Source organism: Narcine bancroftii, chromosome 8 (genome assembly GCF_036971445.1).
Source record: "Narcine bancroftii isolate sNarBan1 chromosome 8, sNarBan1.hap1, whole genome shotgun sequence".
Classification (NCBI taxonomy): domain Eukaryota; kingdom Metazoa; phylum Chordata; class Chondrichthyes; order Torpediniformes; family Narcinidae; genus Narcine; species Narcine bancroftii.
In genome coordinates, this window is record NC_091476.1 from 137,677,709 (window position 1) to 137,703,807 (window position 26,099).

At 40.4% G+C, this 26,099-nt stretch overlaps 1 protein-coding gene across 1 annotated transcript in view; it reads left to right on the forward strand.

Moving 5' to 3' along the window:
- Window positions 1-26,099, forward strand: part of LOC138742112 (POU class 2 homeobox associating-factor 2) — a 41,609-nt gene that overhangs the window by 4,833 nt on the left and 10,677 nt on the right. Inside the window, exons 2-3 of the mRNA XM_069896297.1 lie at window positions 4,777-4,783; window positions 7,943-8,089. Coding sequence (XP_069752398.1) covers window positions 4,777-4,783; window positions 7,943-8,089 — 154 coding nt within the window. The remainder of the gene's footprint in view (window positions 1-4,776; window positions 4,784-7,942; window positions 8,090-26,099) is intronic.

Sequence of the window (26,099 nt, forward strand, 5' to 3'; positions counted from 1 at the left end):
CTGAAAAGAGATTGGAAGTGTTCTGACCATCGCTTGAGGATGGAGATCTTGTCGCTGAGGAGGACTTTGCCGTCTGAGCTGCGCAGCGGGCTTTGGACTTGGGGTGAGGGGCCGTACACAGCCTTTAGAGCTTCATGAAAACCCCTGAAGTCACCAATTTCCACGCTGGGCTGGGTTCGTTTGGCGAGGCTAGTCCACCACTCATTTTGGATCTCCCTGAGTTTGTGCTGAAGATGGCTGCGTGTGCGACGGAAGGCTCATTTCTTCTCTGGCCAGGACGGCTTTGCAAGGTGAGCCTGGTGGGCAGCTCGCTTCTTTGCCAGCAGCTCCTGGGTTTCCTGGTTGTTTTCGTCGAACCAGTCCTTGTTTTTCCTGGAGGAGAAGCCCAGTACCTCTTCAGTGGATTGCAGTATGGCAGTCTTCAGCTGATCCCAGAGGGTTTCAGGGGATGAGTCCGTGAGGCGGATTGCATCCTACATCACCTTTGTTGACCTCACCAAAGCCTTCGACACCGTGAGTAGGAAAGGGCTTTGACAAATACTAGAGCACCTCAGATGCCCACCAAAGTTCCTCAACATGGTTATCCAACTACACGAAAAACAACAAGGTCGGGTCAGATACAGCAATGAGCTCTCTGAACCCTTCTCCATTAACAATGGTGTGAAGCAAGGGTGTGTTCTCGCATCAACACTCTTTTCAATCTTCTTCAGCATGATGCTGAAACAAGCCATGAAAGACCTCAACAATGAAGACACTGTTTACATCCGGTACTGCACGGATGGCAGTCTCTTCAATCTGAGGCGCCTGCAAGCTCATACCAAATCACAAGAGCAACTTGTCTGTGAACTACTCTTCGCAGATGATGCCGCTTTAGTTGCCCATTCAGAGCCAGCTCTTCAGCGCTTGACGTCCTGTTTTGCGGAAACTGCCAAAATGTTTGGCCTGGAAGTCAGCCTGAAGAAAACCGAGGTCCTTCATCAGGCAGCTCCCCACCATGACTACCAGCCCCCCACATCTCCATCGGGCACACAAAACTCAAAATGGTCAACCAGTTTACCTATCTCGGCTGCACCATTTCATTGGATGAAAGGATCGACAACGAGATAGACAACAGACTCGCCAAGGCAAATAGCGCCTTTGGAAGACTACACAAAAGAGTCTGGAAAAACAACCAACTTAAAAACCTCACAAAGATTAGCGTATACAGAGCCATTGTCATACCCACGCTCCAGTTCGGCTCCGAATCATGGGTCCTCTACCGGCATCACCTACGGCTCCTAGAACGCTTCCACCAGCGTTGTCTCCGCTCCATCCTCAACATTCATTGGAGTGACTTCATCACCAACATTGAAGTACTCGAGATGGCAGAGGCCGACAGCATCGAATTCACGCTGCTGAAGATCCAACTGCGCTGGGTAGGTCACGTCTCCAGAATGGAGGACCATCGTCTTCCCAAGATCGTGTTATATGGCGAGCTCTCCACTGGCCACCGAGACAGAGGTGCACCAAAGAAGAGGTACAAGGACTGCCTAAAGAAATCTCTTGGTGCCTGCCACATTGACCACCGCCAGTGGGCTGATATCGCCTCAAACCGTGCATCTTGGCGCCTCACAGTTCGGCGGGCAGCAACCTCCTTGGAAGGAGACCGCAGAGCCCACCTCACTGACAAAAGACAAAGGAGGAAAAACCCAACACTCAACCCCAACCAACTAATATTCCCTTGCAACCCCGCAACCGTGTCTGCCTGTCCCGCTTCGGTCTTGTCAGCTACAAACGAGCCTGCAGCTGACGTGGACATTACATCTCCATAAATCTTCGTCCACGAAGCCAAGCCAAAGAGAGAAAGAAGACAAAGGAAATTACAAGTCTTGATGAAAATACCTCTTGCTCAGAACAGACTCTTATCAATCCTATATGACAATAAACATTTAGAAAATTGGTTCTAATGTGGGATTAAATATTTGGGAAATTGTTGTGAGCAAGGGGTATTTATGACATTTTGATCAAATTAATAATAAATTTGGGATTTCACAAAAAACATTCTTCTGCTCTTCAACTGAGATCTTTTTCAAGGGACATATTGGGCCCAGAATTGATTTTGCTGCAGATTACTGAATTGGAGATTGTGATTCATGAGGGAATTATAAAGATACTTATTTCTAAATTGTATCTTCTACTTGAGGATTAATCTCCAAAACCAGATTTGAATAAATCAAAAGAAAGGTGGGAATCAGATTTGGGAAATGAAATTGATCCTTTTTGCTGGTCTGACATTTGTTGGGACAGTATGAGGGGTATAATTAATGTTCGCTATAGATGAGTTAATTATAAATTTATTCATCAATTATATTTAATGCTACATAAAGTAAATACATTTTGACCAAATTTTCAAAATTTATGTTTTAGATGTGGCACAGAAATTGGTACGTTTATACATTCTACCTGGTCATGTACCATGGTGACATCATTTTGGGAAAGATGTTGACAAGTTTTTGGAACAAATCATAAAAATGCATTTACCATTAACACCTGAGCTTTTTTCTTTTGGCAAATGTATATGATTTGGAACCCCAATTGTCAAAATATCAATAAATTTTTTAAAAGTTGTATTGGCGGTGGCAGGGAGATGTATAGCAATTACATGGAAATCTGAATCCTATCTTAAAACTGATTGTTGAAAAAGGGAGATACAAAATTGTATTCCCTTAGAAAAGGTGACTTATAAAATATTAGAAATTAGTATGATACATACTTAAAAATATGGAAACTATATTTAGGTATTATGGGTTTGGATATCTAATGTTTACTCTTCTACACCCCACCACCACTTTTTAAAAATTTTAATGGTTGAACCTTATCTTGTTGGTTTAATTCTATTATTTTATTAATATCCTGTCTTTCTTTTTGAGAGGGTGGTGGGGGGTGGGGAGGCGTAGTTATCACTGTAACTTTGCACATATATCTGTATTCTTTTTTCTTTTAGACTTTTTTCTCTCTTTTTACCTTTATGTACTGTACAACCATTTATTTTTTATTCTATTTTGATAGTTGTAAATATTGTTTGGATTTGATTCTATATTATATTGTACTGTATACAAAACTATAAATAAATTTTTTTAAAAAGAAATAGGAGCAGGAGTAGGCCATCTGGTTTGTCTCGCCTGCTCCACTTACCCGTCTGTTCCCCACAACCCTTAATTCTCCTCCTATTCAAAAATTTGAATACCTGTGTCTTGAACATATTTGATGAGCCGCCTTAGCTGCTTAATCGGGCAGAGAATTCCACAGGTTCACTCTTCATGAAGCAATTCCTTCTCAGCTCTGTTTTAAATCTTGGCCTATGTCCTTGATCTTTAGTCTCACCAGCCAGTGGAAACAACCTTCTTGCTTCTATCTTTATCTATTCTTCTCACAACTTTCTACATTTCCATACGATCCCCATCCCATTCTTCCAAACTCCATTTTGTTTGCCCCAGGTGACTCAATCCTTCCTCATAAGCTAACCCTCTCATTTCCGGAATCAACCTGATGAAGCACCATGCACTATCTGGATCTTTCAAATACTCCATCCCATTGGTTGATGTCTCTAAGTACAGCATAAGTTGTATAGAATACTCACCCTTGCTGAAACTCGAATTGTCTTCACCAAGTTTTATTTCTTACCTGCTAAGCAATGTGATCTATTGTCTGTATTCTCTGGACAAACTAAATAATGTGCACAACATAATGTGTCTGCCTTCATTGTCAAAGCTGTGGGAAATGGCCTACAAAACTCATGTCTGTTCTCCCATTCAATGAAATTGTGTCTTTTCTATTACTTAACTCTAAATACCTTTCTTTTCCTCATATAAAGTTTAATACTTTTGGGTGAACAAAGCCCATAAAGTTCAGATAGAAATGTAACAACTGCCCAAACATGAATTATAGTTTGGGGAATGGTGTTCCTAATTTTAACTTGGGTAATTTGGAAATCATCGAAGTTTTGATAGATTTTGCACTGATTGTGTCTGTAATATTGAGTATAGTATTCTTCGATGCTTAATTATGATGTTGCCTTCCGAGGTGTGGTGGAAAGTGTACTGATTGTCTGCATCACGGTCTGATATGGAAACACCAATACCCCTGAGAGTAAAGCCCTCCAAAAGGTAGTGGACACAGCCCAGGGCATCACAGGCAAAATCCTCCCGATTATTGTACATCTACAGGGAACGCTGCCATCGGAGAACAGTAGCAATTATCAAAGACCCACATCACCCAGCACATCCTCTGGTCTCGCTGCTGCCATCAGGAAAGAGGTGTAGGTGCCACAAGACTCACACCACCAGATTCAGGAATGGCTGCTACCTCTCCACCATCAGAATTCTCAAGAACAAACTCAATCAGAGACTCATTTAAGGACTCTTATTTGTGTACTTTATTGATTTTCTCTTTGTTCTATCTGTATTGCACAGTTTGTTTGCATTCGTTTTCTGTTTGGATTTCTTTATTTGTTTACATGATTTACTGTGTGCAGCTTATTTTTTTGCACTACTAATTAATGGTAATTCTGCTGTGCCCGCAGGAAAAAGGAATCTCAGGGTTGTATGTGATGTCATGTATGTACTCTGACAATAAATCTGAAATTTTATATCTGAAGCATGGCCTCCATGCCTAATATTTAACCATTGATCTGCTTGTTAAACTGCAATATGTTTGAAGCCTCTTGTGGAATATTTCCTGGTATTGAAAAGCATGATGATAATGGCACTTCAAGTATCTTGCCTTTTGAACTTTTAGGAGTCAGGTAAGTTTTAGAAATCTGGGATTTTCTTGGGATCTGGAATATCTGTAATTTTACCATTGCACCAATCCTTAATGGTGAGGCTTAATGATAGATGTTCCCGTTAAACAGGACACTATTTGTTGATGAATACATTTTAAAAGCTATTCATCAACGTTAACAAGGATATTTTCTTTTCTATTTTTTTTTGCCATTGTGGCTCTCCAACAATATAGTTCAATGGTTGGAGATTTATTACACATTCTGCGTCTGCTTGACTTATGAGCTTTTATCTGCTGGCTGAGACACCTGGAGTTTTTCGTAAATGTTGTTAGATTAAACCTGTGCTATAACTGATGATGCCGCCTGATTGTTGGCACAATAAACAATCAGACAGTCTCTGTTTATCTATCAAAGCACAAAAAGCTGCCAATACAGAAAACCTGATGTAAAAACAGTAACGGGCAGGTAGTAAAAGTTTCTGAATGCTTGCCTGACAGTTGAAAAGATATCTTGATTAACAGAAATTATTACTGGACCATATAAATTGTGCTCATTACATTTACATCCCTAACGTCGAAGTACTCGAGATGGCAGAGGTCGACAGCATCGAGTCCACGCTGCTGAAGATCCAGCTGCGCTGGATGGGTCACGTCTCCAGAATGGAGGACCATCGCCTTCCCAAGATCGTGTTATATGGCGAGCTCTCCACTGGCCACCGTGACAGAGGTGCACCAAAGAAAAGGTACAAGGACTGCCTAAAGAAATCTCTTGGTGCCCGCCACATTGACCACCGCCAGTGGGCTGATATCGCCTCAAACCGTGCATCTTGGCGCCTCACAGTTTGGCGGGCAGCAACCTCCTTTGAAGAAGACCGCAGAGCCTACCTCACTGACAAAAGGCAAAGGAGGAAAAACCCAACACCCATCCCCAACCAACCAATTTTCCCCTGCAACTGCTGCAATCGTGTCTGCCTGTCCCGCATCGGACTTGTCAGCCACAAACGAGTCTGCAGCTGACGTGGACTTTTTACCCCCTCCATAAATCTTCGTCCGCGAAGCCAAGCCAAAGAAGAAGAAATAAATAACTTATTTTTATTATTTGTACAAAATTAAAATATACTTGATAAAAAATATACATAACAAAAGCACCAACCAGTCCACTTTTTTTACAGTGCCATATATACAAACGCATGCAATATTCGATGCCACGTAAAAGTCGAACCCCTTAATTTTGGCCCCAAAATACGGTATTTTTCATATATCACATGTAAAAGTTGACTCCTCTATAATTGGCCCTGGCCGCCCTCCCACAAGAGCTCCTGACACCGTGGCCATGAACTCTCGCCTAGGCCCCAGCCATCCACCCATCCGAACTCACAATGTTTCAACCATGGTCTCTTGCCTCGGCTCATCTGAACTCCCAACACCCTGAACGCAGATTTACCACCCAGTCCCAGCTGCCCACCCATCCGATCTCCCTACCCCTTAATGATGCAGGCACTTACTGCGGTCAAAAGTAGCAGTAAGAGTCAACCCCCAAAAATTTACCCTCAAAATTGGTCCACAAAATTGTATTATTACACGCATATATATGGTATATGTTGTTAAGAATTGCACATGAAAGTGTATTGAAGGAAACCGGATTTCGGCCACACTGCTTGTTATTGTACTGGAGCAGGGAGCTCTCAACCCAGCAGTTGTTGAGCATTCCCCACCAAAGAAATGAGGGTCAGAGGATTCTCTTGATCACTGAAGTGTTTTCAGGAATGCATACTGTTGATGGTGATCATTAATTCAGTGAAAAATACACATTGGTCTGCCAAAAACTTGGCCTTGTCTGGAGATGTCTGCATGTGATGTCTGCATGTGATGTCTGAATGTGATGTCTGCATGTGATGGAGATGTCTGCTGATGACTGGCACAGTCCAGGGTGCTGAGGGACACACGGATGTTGGAGCAGCCACCACAAAGTCTCTGTTGGGAAGGTCCAGAGATCTGCCAGCACTGAACACTGAGGAGCTGTATTGCATGCAACAGTCCCTCAAACATTTCAAGAGGAATCATGAATGGTAGAAGTGCACTGTAACCAGAATGTTCTGATGAGCCAATGAGCGCATTGATTTGATTGCATTGTAGTGGCCCACATGCGGAGAGATGGTCTGGCCTGCAAAACGGCTGATGAATGCAGCGACTGTGTGGACTTGGGGGGGGGGGGGTGGGTGACACCGGCCATTGTCCTTGGTGACCTCTGCACGGCAGGAAGATAGGGAACTCTGGCAGGGTCGCCAGCCAATCTCAGGCTGGCGCTCCGACGATGTGGGTCCTTGACAGTGCCTGGGGCCCATATAAGCGCGATGGCCAGAGCAATAAACCAATCTCATTTTCCAAGGCTCTGGTGTGCATGTCATTCTTCTCCTCGCTCACGTAGTGCGAACGCTACAGCATAATTAACGTTAAAAAAATATGTGCTGGTTGAATTGTATTTTCTAAAAACAAATTTTTGAAATTAAAGAAGTTGTGCATAGAGTGAAGAGGGGCTAATCAGCACTGAATGTTGCCATGAACAGTTTCCAACTTCCTGAGGTATCTGATACAGTTTGAGTTTGAAGGTATTTGAGTTCATTTGGAGTCTCTCCAGTTCTGTTCAGATTAGGGCAAGACCTGACTAGCAGATATTTAAAAGGTCCTTTGGTGACAATGGATTATGGGGAACTCCTGAGCTTAGACATCTAGATCCAACTGTAGATGGGGTTATTGTCGTACTGAACCACACAGTGAATAGAACAGGGGGACTCTGGTTTCCTCTGGGCACTCCGGTTTCTGCTCACCCTTCAAAATGTACAGGGGTTAAGGGTTAATTGGGGTGTGTGGGCAGCACGGGCTCATGGGCCAGAAGAGCCTGTCACTCTGTTGTATGTCTAAATTTAAATTAAATGTAATCTGTGCAATATTTGCAGGATTATATTTGGCTTTAGTTCCTTGGTTGGGAAGAAAAATGTTGGCCTTCCATTGCCCATCCAGAATAAATGGTCCCCAAATGTTTTCTCCTATACGTGAGGATTGCATTTGTTTGCATCTTTGTTCGTGTTGAAATGCTTGATGACATTCATAGCCAATGTCATTCAGAATAGGATGCACAAGGAAGCATTCTTTCAGTCATTAAAGTGCTTAATCATTTCAGTTTTCTTTTATATTTTATTTTACTGTTTTAACAGTTCCATCGGAACATTCGAAACGAGTTTATCAGGGAGTTCGAGTAAAACACACAGTTAAAGACCTGCTAGCAGAGAAAAGGTCACGACAGACTAATGTGTCCTTCAAGTATAATGTAAGTATGAATATGGATGCATTTAAAATAGCTAACATATAACCCTAACTCTAATCCTGTAAATCTACCAGCTGGGCATCTGAACCTTTCGATTTAATCTCTGATCTGGGTAGAACTGGATGTAAAACTGGAAAAGCAAAGTTTAAAATGTTGTCCTGGTAACTTTACCTGACACCCATTGTCCTGTTTGCTTTATTTCATTACTGAGGAGTTAAATTTGGGTTTAAAATCCTTGAGGTATCAGCCAGAATTTTCATTTATTTCCAGTATTCGGCATGTGAGTAGTTCACACACATAGAATTGTTCTGAAAAGGAGAGAGGCCATTTGGCCATTCAAACCCTTGGCAACCCCTAGTGTCAGCTCCATTCCCCTTTGGCCTCGCAGATTATTATTCAAGTTCCTGCTCCCTTTCTTTGGGTTTGATTAACTCTGTTTTAACCAGTTGTTAAGATAGACAAAATTTCAGATGATGCCTATTATCTCCAAAAAACATGTTTTTTTCCTCACACACTCTGATATATTTCGCACAAATTTTTTTATCTGTTGAAGATTAAAAGCTAACATGTCCCTAAATAAGAAGTAAAAGGATAACTTTAAAGTATTTTACAATTAATTCTTGGCCAAAATGCATTGTAAATTCTACTTATTATTAAATACAAGCTAAAATAGGATTTCTTTAAGCTGAAATTTCAGATGAATAAATTAATTTGAATGGAAAGTATGAATTAGTATTTGATTTAGACTGGGAAACAGCAGGAGTAGATGCTTACATTGCTCATAGCAAAGAGTTGAGACAAAAGTTTCTTACAGAAAAGCTTCACCATCAAAATGTTTTACTTTATCTTCTACCAACCGAGTTCAAGCCTTTAATTAAATAATTTTCATATTTATCACAGTGAACATGCGAAGCATGCCATCCCAATACCAGGAAGCATAGCTTCTCGCAAATGACATTCAAATTTCTTGATGAAATTTGGTTGTCCCCTCCCAAAGGCTAGTTCACCAGATCTAATATGGGACTAATATGCAAACTTTTTAATGATTACACCAGCAAGAAGGTCAAAATGGTGCACCAAGGAAATGGCATTTTGGGATCTCTTGCCAAACCTTTTTTTTCCAAGTCTACATGGAAGTTAGCATGTTCTTGACACAGGAAAATGGCTTCCAACTCATGGAACTACCATTCTGCAGCAGAAATGTCAATGTATGCCTTCAACTGAGTCATCATACCTGAAGGAACAGAAGATAAAGCCTTAGAGTGATTTTGATCCCTTAAATGGCTGCTCTCATCTTTTAGAAAGAGGTAGAAAGTAGAGACACTTTGACTACAGCTCAAATGATAAAATATTACAAAGTGTCATTATTGTTGCAGAGTAGGACATGCATTTGACAAATCGTCCAGAGCGAGCCCCCACACACCGCTTGCTAAGGTTGTTTTGCAAACAGTAGATTCTGGGAAAGACACGTAGCTTACTGTCCATGGAATAATTTTAAAGAAGAGCATGGATATTCTTCCCCAATATAGTCGCCAATATTATTGTCATTAAAACATCATTGCAACAAACTAATTGGACATGGTGACATTTGCTGTTTTTGACAGCTATTTGAATGTAAAATGGTTTCCAAGTTTTGAATATTGATTAAGGTAGTGAGAGTTGCATTTGTGTTCATGTGATGCATCATGAGTCCAGGGGTATATGTGAGTTTGTGTGTGTGTGTGTGTGTGTGTGTGTGTGTGTGTGTGTGTATGTTTTTATGTATGTGTGTGTTTTTGTGTATGTGTGTGTGTTTTTGTGTGTATGTTTGTGTGTGTGTTTTTGTGTGTATGTGTGTTTTTGTGTGTATGTGTTTTTGTGTGTATGTGTGTGTTTTTTGTGTATGTGTGTGTTTTTGTGTATGTGTGTGTGTTTTTGTGTGTATGTTTGTGTGTGTGTTTTTGTGTGTATGTGTGTTTTTGTTTTTATGTGTGTTTTTGTGTATATGTGTGTATTTTTGTGTGTGTATGTGTGTTTGTGTATGTCCTTGTGTGTGTGTTTTATGCGTATGTGTATGTTTTTGTGTGTATGTGTATTTCTGTGTGTGTGTGTGTGTGTGTGTGTGTGTGTGTGTGTGTGTGTGTGTGTGTGTATTATGTTTTTTACATAGAACTCTCATATAAAACTGTCAGATTTTTCCATTCTGAAGTGTCTCCCTACCTTCCCAGAGTCGCCATTAACACAGGAACAACCAAAACTGCAAATATATCCAAAACACTGAGAGTTTAGTTAGAATATCTGAAGTGTAGTATTTAAGGAGGCTGGGTGTTTTATTCAATAGCTCGTTGTTCATGGATTGCCTACAGTTCATTGTAGACCACAGGTAATCCATGAAAATAAATAGGGGTTGAGGAGGTAAAATGCCGGAATGGGAACGAGTCCTTATTCCCATTCCAATCTTTTTACACAGATTGCGTTCTGGGAAATTGGAAATAATTTCCTGGAATACAGCGGCTATGTAAAAAAAGCATGTATATGTGTGTGCTTTTGTATGTATATATATATATATATATATATATATATATATATATATATGTGCATGTCTATTTGTATATGTGTGTGTGTCTGTCTGTAGGCATGTGCATGTGCATGTGTGTGTGTGCATGTGCGTGTGTGGTCTCCATTTCCGTTTGGCTTCCTTACCATTGGGTGCAATAAGAAATAGTTCAAGCACAAGGATTTTCTACTCCTCCAAATACCCATGTCAGGTCATGAAGCCATCCTCCTCCTTGATGGGCTCCAATATTTACACCAACACTGCACATATAATGATTTGCAAATAACTATCATTGCTCATGAGATGCTTTACCCATTGCTGCCTCCGCTCTTATCTCCTCTTCTCTCTTCTACTTCCCAACCACCCCCACCCCCCAAATCCTTGAATCTATATCAACCCCATTTTTTTCTCCTCTGTTTTTCTTACATTCTTCCAAGACCTTTGTCCAAGATTTTAATAATCTTTATGCAGTTTGGCGTTGAGTTTTGCTGGTAAAATTTCTGAAAGGAATGATTTAGTTGTGTTATAGGTACTATATAGATGATTTTAATTACTATATGATACAAACGTAACCACCTATTCCCAAATGACTAGCCTAGTTCAAAAGATCATAGGCTTCATATTTCCATGTTAATTCAGAGATTCCGTTTATTTATCTGTTTTACTATCTTGAGCTATTTTTCTTCATATAAAATAAGTTAAATGTCGAAATGTTGTTTTCTTGAAACCTATTTTTTTATTCACCAAGTTTGGGTGACCTCCATTGAAATCTCCTTATAACACTTCTTCAGTCCCCTATAGTGCTCAATGAGGTAGCTACATATTGCTGTTTACTTTAGGGAGGTGAAGAAGGAAATCCTAGAATTTGTGTTGTTTGCTTTTCCTCCCCAGAGTTTGCACAGTTCTGAAGGTTTTTGTCCTGACTATTACTTGTGGACAGGTTCAAAGTTTGGATCATCAACATGAGAGTGTATTTAATGTCTCAGCAAAACTATGAAGAGTGAAACAACACCACCTCATATTCCACCTGGGCTCCCTCCAACTAGATGGCATTAACATTGATTTCTCCCATGTCCATTAGTCCCTCCCTCATACCTGTCACTATTTCTCCTTTCCTCTAGTTCTGTCTCTCGTTCTCTCTCTTTCCTTTTCCCTCTGTCTCTTTCCCTCGAGATCTGCATTCACAAAGCCTCCCCTCCCCTATCAATTCTCAACTTTCCTCTCCTGTCCAATCCATGTCCAGTTATTACCCTTTGTCTATTGGTCTGAGCTCTGCTCACATCCATTTTGTTCCTTCTCCCCAGCCTTTTAAGTCAGGCACCTGCCTGCCTTTTATTCATACTTGAATAAGGGCTGGGGCCTGAAACATATATCTTTCCTATAGACATAGCAAGACCTGTTGAGTTCCTCCATCATATCTGTGTTTTCAAAACTATGAACTGGCCAGTTATTTTCATTCTCTCTTATATTTATAGGCATCATTTCAATATATAATTTCTGGGAATACTTTACAAGATCAAACAGAGCTTCTCATTTCAATTACATTTTGAAACATTGGTAGATGAGAAAGATAGTGAGAAAGATTTCCTTGTGGCAGAGGTAAGTGAGGGCAAAGGTTTAAGGTTAGGAGTAAGAGGTTTACAGAAGATCTAAGAAAGGATATTTTTCACTCCTGCACAGCCTGAGAGGTGGTGGAAGCAGATCACCTCACTACATCTGATAAACACCTGCACAATCATAAGTATCTTTAGAACAATCAGGCTGAAGAGCGAGGTGGTAAATGTGATTGGTATGGATAGAATGTAATGGTTAGTATTGACACGGTGGAACAACGGGTCTGTCTCGATGCTGCGTAACTCTATTCTTTAAATGATTTGGAATAGGATTTTACAAGGGAGAAGAGATCTGACACCACATTGGTAACAGCAGATTGTCCACATGGTTGATGGTTTGTCCTTTAGATGTTGGGTAGCGATGCGGGTCACGTTTAAGATGAAGCTTTCAAATATCCTCTGGCCCTCTATGGCTCACACAGTGTGTGGAGATGTGTGGTGGAAAGTGTGCCAATCGGCTGCATCAGGGTTTGGTATGGGGACACCAATACCCCTGAACGGAAAGCCCTGCAAAAGTTAGTGGACGTGCCCAGAACACCACAGGCAAAACCCTCCCCATTATTGAGAACATCTACAAGGAACAATGCCATCAGAGAGCAGCAGCCATCATCAAAGAGCTACACCACCCAGCACATGCTCTGTACTTGCTGCTACCATCTGGAAAGAGGTATAGGTGACACAAGATTCACACCACCAGGTTCAGGAATAACTGTTAACCCTCTACCATCAGACTCCTCAATCAGGGATTCGCTCTTACCTTTGCACCTTATTGTTTTTTTTCTGCCTTGCCAGCAGGAAAAAGGATCTTAGGGTTGTATGTTATGGTATGTAGGTACACTGACAATAAATCTGAAATCTGAAAATCTGTTGAGATAAGACTAAGCAGGGGTAGCCAACCTTTTAATTTTTAATTTCGACATACAGCATGGTAACAGGCCATTGCAGCCCACGAGTTCATTCAGGGGATGTAGGTTAATTGGGTGGCACAGACTCATGGGCCAAAATGGCTTGTAACTGTGCTGTATGTCGAAATTAAAAATTAATAGGTTGGCCACCCCGGAAGGAGAGGATAGACAAATTTGTGTTGTTTTCTCTGGAAAATGAAAGACAAAGGGGAGACTGGATAAAAGTTTATCAAATTATTAGAGGTAAAAACAGTTTTACTCCCATCAGACTGATCAGATAAAACTGACCAACTTTGCCACTTTATCAGCAATTAATATCCATTAATCTTCTAAGAAATTCTTCTCCCAGAGAGTAGTGAATCTACAAAGCAGTTGAAGCTACCGCTGAATGCATTTAAGACACAGATAGATAGAAATTTGAACTGGGGAATTAAGGGTTATAGGGAACAGAAGGGTAAGTGGAGCTGAATCTGAGGACAGATCAGCCGTGATCCTATTGAATGGTGGAGCAGGCTCAACAATAACTCTTGCACTTATTACTTATGTTCTGATGTTATATGTTGTTTGGTTGCCCAACTCTTGCTCTCTTCCCCAGAGGTAACTTTTCAAACTAAATACAGTAAAACCCCCCATTATCCAGCACCCATGGGGATTGGTCGATGCTGGGTAAGTGAATTTATGGTTGCTTGAGATTGCATGTGGCGTGGATTACCAAACTGACCATTAGGGGCACCAATTTGAAATTTTTGTAATTTTTGCCTATTTATTTTCTGCAGTGTTTTTGCTGGTTGCTTGAGGCTGCCAGTTGCTTGAATTCCAAATAACGCGGATTTTACTGTATTCACCATTTTCTCTGAATTCCCCTGTCATTCCTTTCAGTGGCTGTTCCCACAGTCTAGGGGCACATTCTGACCTTACATATGTTTTAAGATTGAGCTCAAATTTAATTCACAAAAGAAGCCTTTTTCCCTCCCACAGTAAACATTTTCAGATTAGAAGTTTTTGATCAGCAGAAGTTGCTGAGTCATGAAGAACAAGACTTTCTGCTTATATGGAAACTTTATGGGTGGCACGGTTGACGTCGTAGTTAGCACAATGACTTTACAGCACCAGCGAATGGGAATGGGTTCAAATCCCGCGCTGTCTGTCAGGAGCTTGTACATTCTCCCTGTGTCCGCATGGGTTTTTCCCAGGGGCTCCAGTTTCCTTATACCTGGGGTATAAGTTAATTGGGTGTAAATTGGGTAGCATGGACTCATGGGCCAAAATGGCCTGTAACCATGCTGTATGTCTTAATTTAAAACATTTTTAAATGTAATCAGGAGTATGTTTTTTTACTCAGAGAGACACAGTGGGTGCTTGGAATGCATTGCTGGGAATAGTGGTGGAGGCTGGTACAACAGAGACATTTAAAAGACAGACGGGCATGTGGATGCAAGAAAAATAGAGGGTTATGAGTGTGAGATAGGGAACGTCAGCCATTCTCAAACTTTTATCGGCTATGCACCCCCCTACCTACCCTGTACTCTGCTCAAAGTTTATGGGCCCCTTTCTCTGTGGTTCTTCCACACTTCTTTCATACTGACTCCAATAAAAAATTTAAAAATATTTGTTACATGAGGTGAAAAGGAAACAAGGCTTTTACTTAAATGTGGGGGATGTGGTGGGGGGGGGGCAGTGTAACTGCCCCCCCATTGAGAATGGTTGGTTTAGATTGTTGAGTAGGTCTACATAGGTCAGCACAACATTGCAAGCAGAAGGGCTTACACTGTGCTGTAATGTTCTATGTTCTTTACTTAAGTAAAATGACCCAAGAAATGTTACATGGAGTTGTCAAACAAAATTTCATAAATAAAAAGATATTAGGGCAGGTGATTAAAAGCTTGGTCAAAGAACCTTTATTGTACAGTATCTGTCGGAGAGGTGTTGCGCTGCGCAGGGATACTGTTGAGGTCAACATAAACAATGCCCATTTGCTCTGAAGTGTGTTTTTAAAAAATGTTTCAATACCTTTTTTCCCCTGAAAACAAAATGAAGTTTGCCTCAAAGCAGTTTAATCATTTTGTTTAAATGAAGATCAGCCTGAAACAGAAGTTCAGCTCCTGTTTCTTCAGCACCAGTGATGAAAGCAACCAAGTAGGGACTAACTTCCTGCAGCACGTAAACACGAAGCAAATCTCTTGCAAGTGCCTGATGAGCTTGTTGCATTTGCGACAACTGCATTCCACGGCCATCAAATTGTTGCAGGAATTTTGAAAGTGGAGAGGTTCAACCCTCAAAAACCACATTGAGAGGTTCTAACTTTATATTCCTCATACTGTATTACATCAGAGAGTACATTTTGCATCTATTTCATTATCTGTAAAGAGCTTTGGGGCATACAGACAGAAACATGAGAGGTTCTATCAAAATGCAAATCTTTATTTGTTTTGTTACAAGATTAATAGCATAGATACTTTAAGTTGCATGGTGTTCCAATGAAGAGATGGTATTAGTCTGCCCCTCCCCTTGTAGACCTGCTTTCCAACTGCTGCACTTGCTGTATTTTGTTTTGGGTTTGTGGTATTTAGCAGTTTGCTTTTTTAAAATTTTTATAGAGATGGTTATGAGTGATAACCTTCTTCTGAGAATTCTGCACATTTCGGAGGGTGATTTTTCTCTGCGAGTCAGGAACCTTTTCAATGTGAACATTCAGAATCATTTTAAAGCACTCCAGGTCAGGAGCCATGCAAAGCCCGACATGAGGGCACCCGCTCCAGGTACACAAACCTCTCACATGAGACGTCCTGTGGCCCATCTGAATCTTTACTAATTCAGTGAGATTCACACAGACTTTCATTTTCCTAAGTTTGTGTGATACTTTTTCTACCTCAACTCATCTGCTACTGAAATTCTCATCCAATCCTTTGTTACCTTGAGTACAAACGTTCCAATATATTTTAGTCTAGTTTCTCTCATTCTATGTTCCATAAAACTGGGAACATCCTACACCATCCAAGCTAAGTCTGGGCAATGCACCCAAATGCTCTGTGCTTGTTGAAATAATACAACTGTTGGTCAAGCTCGCTCAGAGTTGTTTCAAAACATTTTCTTTCCCTTGTCTGTAATTTCTTAATGTACATCTATTCTGCAGAAATATCTGTGTTTGCAGTTGCAACAAGTAATCAATAAGGAAAATGAGGTATTGGTCTTCATTGACCACAAGATTGAATTTAAGCATAGGTAAATTCTGCTGCAACTACACAGGGTACTTGCGAAGCCAAACCTGGAGTATTACATGCATTCTAGTCTCCTTACTGGCTTTGAAGGTGGTGCAGAGGAGGTTCACCAAGGTGACACAGAAATGAAGGGATTAGATTATGTGGAGAGACTGAGTTTCCTAGGACTATACTCAGTGAACAGAAAAAGATTTCAGAGAGTTGTGAACTCAGCCAGCACCATTACGGTCATTAGTCTTCACTCCATCGAGGACATCTAAGAGGCTGTGTCTTAAGAAAGCAGCCTCTAATTGCAAAGACCCTTACAACCCAGGCCATGCCCTCTTCACTCCGCTACTATCGGGACAGAGGTACAGGAGCCTGAAGATGAACACTCAGTGGCACAAAAACAGGTTCTTACCTTCTGCCATCAAATTTCTTTCTTTTTTTAATAAAGCGTATAACATAAATATAAAATTGACAATTACTTAATGACTCATTTGTATACAAGAAAGCACGCAGACAAAAAAAGCCAATGAAAAAAAGTAGATAAAACTACATCATAAATGCTTGTAAAATCACAAAACACAATTGATCCATGCAGCCATGCTAAACCCATTTATAAAATAACTCGTGTAAAATAAGAAAAAAAAATCAGATTTCTGAATGGACAATGAACCACAGACACTATTTCATTTTGTCTTCTTTTGAACTCATTTACTTATTTTAAAAATGTAATTTATAGCAATATTTGGACTGTGACGCTGCAGGAAAACAATTAATTTTGTGACATGTTCATGACAATAATTTTTTTGAATTTAGACAGACCGCATGGTAACAGGCTCTTTCGGCCTGTGCTGCCAAATTAAACCCAACTAACCTGCAAGCCCAGTTAGTTTCAAACAGTGGGAGGAAACAGAAGCCCTCAGGGAAAATCCATGCAGGCACGGGAAGAACATACAAACTCCCTACAGAGAGCATGGGATTCAAACCTTAGCCCCAATTACCAACACCATAACAGCACTGCATTAACTGCTACACTATCCATGCCACCCCATTCTGTTTCTGATACAAGTTTAGATCTTATAGAGACATACAAAACATTGAAAGGAATAGATAAGATAAAAGCAGGGAGGTTGTTTCCGCTGACAGGTGAGACGAGAACCAGGGGAGAGAGCCTCAAGATTCAGGGGAGCAGGTTTAAGATAAAGATGAGGAGGAACTGCTTCTCCCAGAGACCAGTGAATCTGTGGAATTCTTTGCCCAAGGAAGCAGTAGAGGCTGCCTCATTGAATGCATTTGAAACACAGAGAGATGATTCATTGAAGGATGGGGGAATTAGAGATTATGGGGAACAGTTAAGTTATGGGGACATTTTCAACCACTCATTGTTGCAGTCAGAGGTTCCCACCTGCTTCAAAAGGGCATAGATCATCCTGGTGCCCAAGAAGAGTAGAATGAGCTGCCTCAACAACTAACACGCAGTAGCACTAACATCTACTATGATGAAATGCTTTGAGAGGTTGGACATAGCCAGAATTAACATGTACCTAAACAAAGGTCTGGACCCTATGCAATTCACCTACCATCACAATCGCTCTACAGCAGATGCAATATAACTGGCTCTCCACCCAGCTCTGTGTCACCTAGACAACAGCAACTCATACATCTGGCTACTCTTCATCAACTGCAACTCAACCTTCAACACCATTATTCCCTCAGTGCTGCTCCAGACCCTGGGCTTCTGCACCCCACTTTGCAACTGGATCCTTGACTTCCTCTTTGGAAGACCACAGTTAGTATGAATTGGAAAAAACATCTCCTCACTGATGATCAGCACGGGTGCATCTCAAGGAAGAGAGCTTAGCTCACAGTTCTACTCACTCTACACTCATGATGGTGTGGCTAGAAACAATTCAAATGCTACCTGAAAATTTGATGATGACACCACAGTTGTTGGCAGAAGTGTACAGGAGGGAGATAGATCAGCTGGTTGAGTAGGGCCACAACAGCATCCATGCACTCAATGATAACAAAACCAAGGAGATGATTGTGAACTTCAGAAGGAAATCAGGAGAACACAAATCAGTCCTCATTGAGGAGTCAGCAGAACTTCAAATTCCTTTGTGTCAACATCTCTGAGGAACTATCCTGGAGCTTCCATGTTGATGCAGTCATGAAGAAGGCTCACTAGTGGCTATAGTTTGTGAGGAATTTGAGGAGATTTTGTATGTCACCAGAGACTCTTGAAAACTTCTACAGGTGTACTATGGAGAGTATTCTGGCTGGTTGCATCACTATCTGATAAGGAGGTGCCAATGCTTAGGGCAAGAAAAACTCCAGAGGTTTGTTAACTCGACCTTCAACATCATTTATTTTTATAAATTTAAAACCACAAAAAGTTAATGCATCTTACAGTAATACACATCAATTTCAAATACATGTGGCGTATGTAAGAAAAAAAAAGAATGAAAGAGAAAGACCCCCCATAAACCTCCCATCCTCTCCCCTCTAACCCTCTACAAAGCAAAAAAGAATGGAACAAAAGATCTTCAACAGGAATGCTCCTTACTATAAGTCTTCTTCTAATATACAGAGACCTTTAGGAGAAAGGGAATGTCTGAGACTCATACCCACAGTTTGCAAATATGGGCTCCATATTTTCCAAAACATGATATTTATCTGTTAAATTATAAGTAATTTTTTCAAGTGGTATACAACTCCAAACTTTCACATGCCATCTTTCCATTACCAAATCTATATCAGATTTCCAAGTTATAGCAATACATTTTCTACCTATTGCTAAAGCATTTTGAACAAACTTCACTTGATAGATGTTCAATTTTAATTTAGGTTTAACCTCTCTAATATCACCTAATAAAAATAGCTTTGGATCCTGTGAGAATTTAAGCCCCATTATTCATTCTAATAAATTACCTATTTCCAACCATGTACACCAATCTTCACTCCATCATGGACATCTACAGGAGGTGGTGTCTTAAGAAAGAAGGCTCTATCCTCAAGGACTCCCAGCACCCAAGGTATGTCCTCTTCTCTCTGCTACTATCGGAAATAAGGTACAGGATTCTCAAGACAACCTCCAACGGCACAAGGACAGCTTCTTCCCCACTGCCATCAGATTCCTGAATGAACAATGAACCTCAGACACAGTCTTATTTTGTCTTTTTCTTTTTCTTGCACTATTTTTATTTATTTTGTAAGGTGGTTTATATAAATGTTTGCACTGTAACAATAAATTCTGATTTTGATTTTAAGTGGAGCTGCCTGATCGGCTGTGAACTTGTTGACTGGTGGTTCAGGCCCGGAAGGCCTAGTCCTGCTCTTATTTCTTATGCTCTTATCTTCTCGATTTATGCCCAATTGATCATTCCCAAATTCCCTCAGTCTTTCCTGAGCAGCCTGATTTGGAACTCCCTCCCTATATCCTGTTGCATCTCTTCTTCTCCTTTAAAACCAAGCTCCTTAACTAAATATGTGCTAATATTTTTCCATGGCTCAGCATATTAATTTGATAGCACACCTCTCCCTTCTGTTGATGGCATTAAAGGAGGTACGTAAATGAAGGCAGAGTTGTTTCATGAACATAATATGGTCTCATATACCATATGGGACTTTATACCATATGAGGATGCTTCTTGAGCCTTATAGAGAGAAAATGCGCTTGTTTCTTCAATTTTTTTTGCATTCAAACTTTATTCCTTGGACTATCACGTGTGATGTGTTCCTTTGAACAAATCTTTTCTGGAGTATTTTGTTATCTAGTTGTGAAAAGTAACAGAACATTCATTAAAAATTGAATCTATAAAACCACAGATGCTGTTAATCTGAAATAAAAACAGAAATGCTGGACGTGTCCAATAATCCAGAAAGGAGAAACAAAATTTAGCATTAAGATCAACCAGCTTTTGTCAGAACTGTTCTGATGAGGCGTCTTTGATCTGAACCATTAACTGTCTTTTCACAGACCCTGCCTGATCTACTGAGCCCTTTAATATTTTCTGTGTCGACTACAATAATCACGAGTTAGTGATACCTCAGGATGATGGTATGAAATGCACAATATTCAAAGATTACTCATGATACATCAGACAATTTTCTTCCCCCTTACATTATATTCAATTCTGGACAAATGATAGGTTCCAATGTATTGGATTTGCAGGGGTTTGTTAATATATTGGATATTTCACTGGTCCAGCAATCCAAAGGCCTGGATGGATGTTCAATTGACAATTAATAATGAGCTTGTTGACCTATACATTGTACAATGTGCATATGCACCAAGAAAAACAATGGCAAATTTGAATTTACAATTATCTAATTTGGATATAAAGCCCAATTGGGTTCACTGATGTTCTTTAGGGAATAAATTAGTCTGGTTAATATGTGACTCCAGATCTATGGCAGTGTGGTTTGTTCTTGACTTTCCTTTGTTCTGGGTATCTATCCCATAAGATGGTGATGGTTTCTTTCAGTCAGTTTGTGGGGTTTGATATGTGATACCCCACTACTCAGAAAGGAACAGCGTGTGCGTGAATGGATTTTAGGTGCACAGGCCCAGGCCCACCCTTTCAATATCCCCTCCCAGATCCAGCATCATAGTGAGGTCCAAGATGGCTAAGGGAAGTTCTGTTGCTGTGAATGGCCAGATCATGCTTTGATGCAAGGGATGTCCTTTCTATGCTTCACGGCACGTTTGCTAGATGGCCATTGACCCTATGAGATAGTTCATCCACTCTTTGACAGGTCTTGTTTTTCATCATGCAGGTGTCTAGCCACCTCCGCACCAGGCAAATCTGGTGGGGGAGCCAGTTTAGTTGCTGACCACCCGACCATGCGACAGGTTACATGGTACTAGTAGCACTCAGACAAGTGACCTGACAAGTCTTTCCTTTGGAATGGCCCCATAAATCATTTAGTGTCAGGATAATACAGAAATGCTGGAGGAACTCAGCAGGAGTCACTGGACTATAAGAGATAAAGATATATAATGGATGTTTTGGGCTTGAGCCCTTCTTCAAAGTATATCATAAACTCAAAATAGGCTCAAAATGTCAGTAATATATATTTACCTCCTATGGATGCTGCGAGGCCCACTCCGGCATTTCTGTGTTTTTACGACAATCAGTGCTTGAAGACTTTTGTGTTTCACTAGTGTCAGGATAATTGCAGCTGGGAAATTGCAACCAGTCACATAGTATGCCCCATTTGTTTAATGTATTAACATTCAATGATATGTGCTTGGATTGGAAATGAAAATACAGTGACCTTAATTCGCACCTCTCTCCTCTCCAATCAAATTCACCTCATTATGCTCATGCTAACCTTGAATTGATGAGTTGGTCCAATAGGCCTAACATTCTCAATCCCTGATTCAGACAGGCAAGGCATAACAAGTCCTCAGCAACCATAAGGCCGGTGAGGTGCTTCATGAGATTCTGCCCCGATCACCCCAGAAGAGTTGGAGATGCAGTTCAGTTTCCTCTCAAGCTGTGTGAAGCTTTGTAAGAGTTTTAAACTGTCAACATAATTAAAATGGAAAAAATAAATTATTGAGATTTTGATACTATTATGTACTCATTAAATATTAATAAATGTTTAATGAAAGAGCATTCTGGCTGGTTGCATCACTATCAGGTACAGAGGTGCCAACGCTCAGGCAAGAAAAATCTCCTGAGGGCTGTTAACTCAGCGATGTGGGCACCAGACCACGCCATTGAGGACATCTACATGAGGCAGTGTCTTAAGAAAACAGCCTCTATCCTCAAAGACCCCCACCACCCAGACCAGGCCCTCTTCACTCTGCTACCATTGGGATAAAGGCACAGGAGCCTAAAGACAAGCACTCAGAGGGACAAAGACAGCTTCTTCCCCACTGCCATCAGATTCCTGAATCATCAATGAACTTACTTTAACTTTTTGTGCACTATTTTTATTTATTGTTGTAAGGTTATTTATACGAACATTTGCTCTGTACCAACTGCTGAAAAACAATGAATTTTGTGACTTATTCATAACAATAAATTCTGATTCTGATTTTAAATAATTGAAAATATTGGTATAAAGCAAATAACATCCTTTTCTGCTTAATTTCCAATTCCAAAATTAAACAGGAATTCAAATCCCTTGCTAGTGGCTCCATAAGATAGGAATGTATTTTCCAGCAAGTTCCCAAGGGAACATCAGGCCACACCCAGCTTGATTAGTCCCACTGAGATCAAGTTGGTCCATGCACCAGCACAGATGGTTCATTCATTCATTTAACTGTGAACTCCCTGGCTGTTGACATTGTCAAGTCAAGGAAAATTTATTGTCATCTGATTGCACAAGTACAACCCAACAAAACAGCGTTCTCTCATCCTCAGTGTACAGCATGCAGACACACAAAAAGATGTAATAAGCATACAGCCAAACAATACATATGTAGGACAAGTATTCATATAAACAAATAAATAAATAAATCATATTTCAGAAATTTGAGTGTCTCATAAGGTTATCTGAGCAGTTCCTTTGGTCGTTCAGCAGTTTCACTGACTGTGGGAAGACTCCCACGCAATGTTTCAAAGTTAACTTGGAAAGACTCTAATAAGTCACTCAGAACAGGATAGGGTTTATTTATCCTACATAAGATTGCAAGTACAAATAACAAAAAGCTAATTAATTTTTGGTTATGTTCCATATGTGTTCAAAGCATTTTACAACTCAGAGATTTATACCTGTTATTTGTGAAAGTTCAAGTTTATTTATCACCAGTACAACCCGACGAAACAACATTCTTTGGTCCACAATGCAAAACACTTCTAACACACATACAGACATAATGCAAGTACAATGCATATATGCACATATTTAAAATAAATATTATAATTAATAAAGACTGGAGTCTCGAAGAGCTTTAGCAGTTAATGATGTTAATGACTGGTTTGGTGTCCAAGTTTCATTTTGGCACAGTCAGTGTAGATTGAGATCTATGTACTTATTTTGAAGTTTATCAATCATCTAGATTATCAAAGCAAATGCGAAGGGGTGCATTTTGGGAAGCTACACCTGGCTAAGACACAGGGCTCAGGGGATTGTTAGTGAACAGCGAGTCTTTGGAGTACAAGAAATGAAACAGGAAAGTCTGCAGATGATGTGATTGTAGTAGATACACAGAATTGCTGAGTTCCTCCAGCATTTTTGTGCATTTACAAAATTCCTGCAGGTGTTGTCACAGGTAGATGGGAGTGGAAAAGAAGGCAAATGGTGTGCTTGTCTTCATTGACTGAAGGATTGAGATGTCATGAAAGAATTCAAGGTTCCTTTATTGTCATGAACCCAAAATACCCCAAATTTGTTTTCCATTGTTTGCAAAGAGTTGCCAGTAGTCCGGTGCTTTTATCAAGGCAAGAAAGAGAAACAAAACAGAGTCCCTTCAGAGACATTGAATTTCCATGGATCCCACCACCTCCTCCAAAGCTACTGTCACCTGCACTCCTGTCACCTTCGTGGCCACATGGCTCCTGTTCATTTGTGGTCAATTCACGGTTGAGGCATCTCTGTCACCCTCCTCAGTCCTTGGATCTGAACCCAAGGGCCTTTGGGAGCCCTGTTGACTGTCAGCACCTTCATGAATCCCAGTCTCGATACCTGAATCCTTTTCTACTGAGGCTCGTACAAATTTGCTGTTGTGGCCTTCAACCCTGAAGGGTCCTCTCCCAGACCTCTCTTTCCTGGAGGCATGCTGTTCTTTGGCCTAATGTCCTGGCCGGTCTTGGATGCTGAGCCTAGGTGCCACCATCTTGGGGATCTCCGTTAATCTTTGATGTAGATTTTTTAATATTTATTTTTTTTATTGGTTTAAACAGACATTTCCATAAGATGTATCTCAAATATTATACATATCTATCATATATCATATTTGCCAAGATTTTCCACCTAATATTTATCTGAGATATAGACTTATTGAGAGAAGAACAAGAAAAAGAAGAAAACTATATACAAGTAGAGAGTGATTATTTTTTTTACAACATAATTATTGATTTGTAAGAATAAGGTCAGACCTATGAGGTATTATGTAGTTAAACCATTTTTCCCAGTTTGAATCAAATTGTTCCAATTTATAATTAACCGATGCTGTTATCTTCTCCATTTTATAAATGTCTATTATAGCGTTGAAGTTGGGCTCTCCTGTGATAACTATTTCCTGGTAAGAGTCCTTTAACCAGCCACCAGCAGTCATGGTTGTGTTTTCCTGACACGGGTGGAGATGTTGTGTCGTTTACTCTCTCAGAATCAGTGGAATTTATGTAAGACTCCAAACAACTGGATTCCCTTCCAATTTGATATCATTATTTGAAGAGTAACAGAAAAGTCTGCAGACACAAGGATTGATATAAAAATACAATACTGGAGAAACTCAGCAGGTCAAACAGTACAGTTTATGTAGCAAAGATAAAGATGCAGAACCAACTTGAACCAAGTTGTGAGCAGAATTTAGGCAGGCACCTGAATAAACTGGTGCGGGGGGGGGGGGGGGCGTGGGGGGAGGGGGGTGGAAAGAACAGAGGGTTGAGCACAGGCCCACAGGCAAGATATGTGGATAAGGGAAGCAGGGCACGAGAAAACAGAGGGAGGGAGATTAGATCAGTGAATGAAAAGGGAAGAGGGTGGAGAGCTGGAGGAGTGGAGACAGAATGATAGGGTAGAATGAGGAGTGGTCTAGCAGAAATCGGTGAAGTCGATTTTAATCCCATCCAGTTTGGAGAGTGCCCAGTCAGAATATTTTGTGGTCTTCCTCTAATTTATGAGTGGCTCTGTTTTGGCAGTGCATGAGGCCATGGACAGACATATTGGAGTGAGAGTGGGGTGCAGAATTGAAATGGTTGGCCACTGGGAAATCCCTGTCATTGATGTGGACAGAACGAAAGTGTTCAGCCTCCAGTGCCACGTTTTTACATTATGTCTGTGACTATACTTCAAAAGTCATTCCTTGATGCACTTTGGCCTTCCTGAGGTCATGAACAGCATTGAATGATTGGAAATTTTTCTTTCTTTTAAAACAGGCACGACATGAAGCAAAATTTAACACTGACTCACAAAAGGAAATATTCGAACAAATGACCAAAAGCTTGGTCAAAGAGGTAGGTTTTAAAGTGGGAACTGGCTTGATCAATTGATTCCAGGTCAGTTAGTTGCCAATTTTCTTTTTTTACTTAATTTTCGGGTAATGGGACAAAAGAAGGTCTATGGATATAGATCAGTCAAATGTTGGTGTAATGGGCTGAATGCACCACAAAGTCTTCTCCTCATTCCATATTCCAATATTTCTAGTGTTGTTTGTGTGGATCAGGGGTGAGAGGGGATGATTCTAGAACTTTGATCTTAGCTGGTGATAAACATGTCACCAATCATGAAAGAATTACAATCAGATAGAGGCAAATTACCAAAGTAAGTTCAGAATGAGGAAGTAGCTGAACTCTTATTGAATAGCAAGAAAATACAGGTGTTCCTCAACTTATGATGGGGCGACGTTCTGGCAAACCCATCATAAGTCCAAAAAAATCTTAAGTCGATAAAGAATATCGACCATTTTTTATAATTAAATTTGGAATACCTTTATTCCGCACTGAAAAAGCCATTAACATACACAGATGAAAGCACATGGACATGAAAAATGTTTGAAGCATTGAACTAAAATTAATTGCTGGATGGTGAGGACGATGGGGACGCGAGAGCGTAGAATACTGCATATTGCAAGCACGG